The sequence below is a fragment of the Nicrophorus vespilloides genome, unplaced genomic scaffold (assembly GCF_001412225.1).
Source record: "Nicrophorus vespilloides isolate i.1.1-1 unplaced genomic scaffold, Nicve_v1.0, whole genome shotgun sequence".
Taxonomy (NCBI): Eukaryota; Metazoa; Arthropoda; class Insecta; order Coleoptera; family Silphidae; genus Nicrophorus; species Nicrophorus vespilloides.
Window position 1 is genome coordinate 1 of NW_017099266.1, and position 4068 is coordinate 4068.

Consider the following 4068-nt stretch of genomic DNA (forward strand, 5'->3'; position numbering starts at 1 on the left):
ATTGTTTAACTTGACACTTGATTACAGGATAACGATAAGTAATAGCAATATAAAAGTAAACTCATCGGAAAGTCTATAGTTTTGTCTTTAAAAATCGCATTTTAGCTTGCAATTAGCTGTAGTAGTTATCGAGATATAGGATAAAATATAAAGGCGTTGTTGCATTTGTTAATTTTGAAATTTAATTGTTTAACTTGACACTTGATTACAGGATAACGATAAGTAATAGCAATATAAAAGTTAACACATCGGAAAGTCTATAGTTTTTCTTTAAAAATGCATTTTAGCTTGCAATTAGCTGTAGTAGTTATCGAGATATAGATAAAATATAAGGCGTTGATAAAATACTATATTACGAGTATAGATAAATTAGCTGTCATTTGTTAATTTTGAAATTTAATTGTTTAACTTGACACTTGATTACAGGATAACGATAAGTAATAGCAATATAAAAGTTAACACATCGGAAAGTCTATAGTTTTGTCTTTAAAAATCGCATTTTACTTGCAATTAGCTTAGTAGTTATCGAGATATAGGATAAAATATAAAAGCGTTGCATTTGTTAATTTTGAAATTTAATTGTTACACTTGATTACAGGAAAATGATAAATATTATATCAATTGTTTAACATTTATTAGGAATTTGGTTACCAAGAGTGTCCGAAGATCAAGGGCAACCGTTGAACAGCCCCAGGATAATCAGCACGGCTCTGTTCCCCGACGGAGACGTCCCCAATCGCGAGATCACCTTGATGCTGATGCAGTACGGACAGTTCCTCTCGCACGACATCACCCAATCGATAGATTCAACTTTCGGTAACAATTAGTAATCTTCATCTTTCGTTTGCAATCGACAAAACCATCACCTATTCCAGTGAACGGAAGCGCAATCTCTTGCTGCACCCCGGACGGATCGCTACAGCTTCCACCTCACATCAGACACTTCGCTTGCATGCCCATCTACATCCCACCGAAAGATCCCTTCTTTTCGTTCTTCAAGCAGGGATGCATGAATTTCGTGCGATCCGTTATGGCGCCGAGAAGCGACTGCACTTTAGGATACGCGCAACAAGTATAGAGTTTAAATGTTCTTACCCATTGTAAATGTTGTAAATTCCAGATGAACAAAGTGACCCATTTCGTTGACGGCTCTTCGGTGTACGGATCGACCCCGGAGCAAACCGCAGAACTGCGCAGCTTCCAAGGAGGAATGCTCAAAGTCTTCGTGGATTTCGGAAGAGAATTGTTACCTCTTTCGAAAGATCCGGAAGCCTGCATCACTCAGGAGCAAGGATCTGCGTGCTTCGAATCAGGTTTGAATTCTGAATACTGAAAAAAAAAATAAAATTCAATTAATGTTCAATGAATGTTCGCAGGAGACAGCAGAACAAACCAGATGATCTCTTTGGTGGCTCTGCACACGCTCTTCATGCGAGAACATAACAGATTGGCCAGAGAATTGGGCAGAATCAATTCGCGTTGGTCCGATCAAAAGATTTTCTTGGAAGCCAGGCGAATCTTAACAGCAGAAATGCAGGTGGTAACTTACAAGGAATTCTTGCCAGCTCTTTTAGGTGCGTTTCAAAATTCAACACTTTCAATGTTTCCATGAATAATTGGTTTGCAGGTGAAGCGGCGATGAAAGAATTCGACATCGGTTTGAAAGAGTTCGATTACTCTTACGATTATGACCAGAGGGTGGAGCCCTCTGTTACCAACGAATTCGCTTCAGCCGCATTCAGATTCGGTCATTCGACGGTCGAAGGACTCCTCAAGTAATCTTAAATCCTTAGAAATAGAAATCATTAACGAATTGCGTGTTTTCTGCAGGATTTACGGGGTTGATAAGATGGACGAAATGATTTCGTTGCCCGAAACGATGTTCTATCCGGGTCGAATGCGAAAGCATCTCTTCTACGATCAACTCTTGAGCACGTTGACCACGGAACCCATACAAGAAGTCGACAATCTGCTTTCGGAATCGGTTGGATCTTCAACAAAACTTACATTTTTCTTTCTTAATCTCAATCTTTTGCAGCTTACCAAATACATGTTTCGTGCTGGTAATCCTTTCGGCGTCGATTTGGCTTCCCTGAATATCCAGAGAGGTCGCGATCACGGTCTCAGACCGTACAACGATTACAGGCAGCTGGTGGGACAGGCGAGGTACACGAGTTTCAAGGACTTCGGGGCGCAGTTCGGGCCCAAACTCGCTTCGGTCTATTCCTCCGTGGACGACGTCGATCTTTGGGTCGGCGGACTGTTGGAGTCCAAACACGCCGGAAGCATTTTGGGTGTCACTTTTAGAGACATCATCGCCGATCAGTTCTTCAGGCTGAAGAAGGGCGACAAGTACTTCTTCGATCACGATCCTTCAGTCAATCCCAGCCACTTCACTCTAGGTATTTCCACATTGAAACATAAACTGTCACAAAAGAAACGTTACTGTTTCATTGTCAAATAACTTACGAATTAATTACAGTTTCTTTAGAGACATTTTCTTATCGTCTGCTTAAATATTCTTAATTTGACGATAAATTCATGATGATGTGTTTCCTTCAGTCAATCCCAGCCACTTTACACTAGTTATTTCTACATTGAAACATAAACTGTCATAAAAGAAACGTTACTGTTTCAATTTCAAATAACTTACGAATTAATTACAGTTTGTTTAGAGACATTTTCTTATCGTCTGCTTAAATATTCTTAATTTGAAGATAAATTCATGATGATGTATTTCCTTCAGTCAATCCCAGCCACTTCACTCTAGGTATTTCCACATTGAAACATAAACTGTCACAAAAGAAACGTTACTGTTTCATTATCAAATAACTTACGAATTAATTACAGTTTCTTTAGAGACATTTTCTTATCGTCTGCTTAAATATTCTTAATTTGACGATTAATTCATGATGATGTGTTTCTACAGAGCAATTGCAGAGTCTCAGGAAGAGTTCGTTGTCGAGAATGATCTGTGATAACAGCGATGGTTTTCTTCTAGCCAGGCAAGCTCTAAACGCGTTCAAACTTCCCGGAGTTCCTGGGTAAAGAAAAAGAAAAGAAATAATTGTTAATTTGTATTTGATGAACGGTTTGATTTGCAGGAACGAATTCCACGATTGCAACGGAAACGAGATACCGAGGATAAACCTGATGCTGTGGCAGGATTTCGAATAAACAGTTTGCAACTGCAGCAGTTGTAAATTTGATTGTAATCGTATAATTTATTCAACAAGCAATATTTCGTCTTAATATTTATATAATATATATAAGTTCAATATTATGTTTTTCTTTTTTTAAATACACGGTTTTTAAAACGACAGTCTTTGCTAGAGTCTCCGTTCGGTTTTGCTGCTGCTGTTGTCCGTGCGTGCGTTTCTTCTTCGTCCGGGTTTGTTTAGAGAAATGAGTTGAAGAGACGATAAGTTGTGGTGGATTCGGCCGCGCTTCGTCGAGTCCAGCCAGCGCGTCGACGGAGCGCGTCAACCATGAGGACAAACATGATGCAAACACGCACATAATATCATCATCATATCATCATCATCATCGGTGGAAAATAAATATTTGTCGAGATCCGAGGGTAAAGAGGAAAGAAGGCGGCTTTGTACAGAGGGAGGACGTCTTGAAAAACAACGGCGAGCGACGACGTCGAAAGATTGATTCAATTCTGTTATGATAATCGAAGTTTAGTGGAGAAAGAGGAGAGGTCAGTTCTGTATTTTTTTTTACGTCGTCATTTTAGTTCTGCATTTTGGATGCTCCGTTTTTCTGTAATAACACAAACACAAATCGAAATCATTTGCATTCAACGAAACATAATCTAGTTTCTAAATGATTTGTTGTAATTTAGAATATTTACCAGGAATTTGAGGAACCTTAGGCGATCCGCTGTGGTCCTCAGATGGGCGATGCGACCGTCCGGAAATACAGCTTCGATTTCCGGTCTCGTGTCTTGATAATCCATGAAAACTCCATCGTCCAAGCTGCAAACACAAAAACTCAATCAATTTAACAATTTATAATTGTTAGTCTTAGGGGAGGCGCGAATATTAGTAGCAATTGAAATTA

The 4068-nt window shown here is 39.2% G+C and overlaps 1 protein-coding gene and 1 long non-coding RNA gene across 2 annotated transcripts; one reads left to right on the plus strand and one right to left on the minus strand.

Moving 5' to 3' along the window:
• Positions 1-639: 639 nt before the first annotated feature.
• On the plus strand, positions 640-3243 carry LOC108564269 (chorion peroxidase; the record flags this gene model as incomplete). Its single annotated transcript, XM_017923263.1, has 9 exons — positions 640-816; positions 876-1072; positions 1121-1313; positions 1377-1574; positions 1628-1775; positions 1831-1984; positions 2039-2402; positions 2930-3044; positions 3105-3243. Coding segments are annotated over 9 exons (1619 nt in total), but the record flags the coding sequence as incomplete, so codon positions are not given.
• A 485-nt stretch (positions 3244-3728) lies between these two features.
• On the minus strand, positions 3729-3978 carry LOC108564270. Its single transcript, XR_001891131.1, has 2 exons — positions 3860-3978; positions 3729-3768 (listed from the first exon to the last, which is right to left on the minus strand). It is a non-coding gene; the product is annotated as an uncharacterized LOC108564270 (long non-coding RNA).
• Positions 3979-4068: the final 90 nt, after the last annotated feature.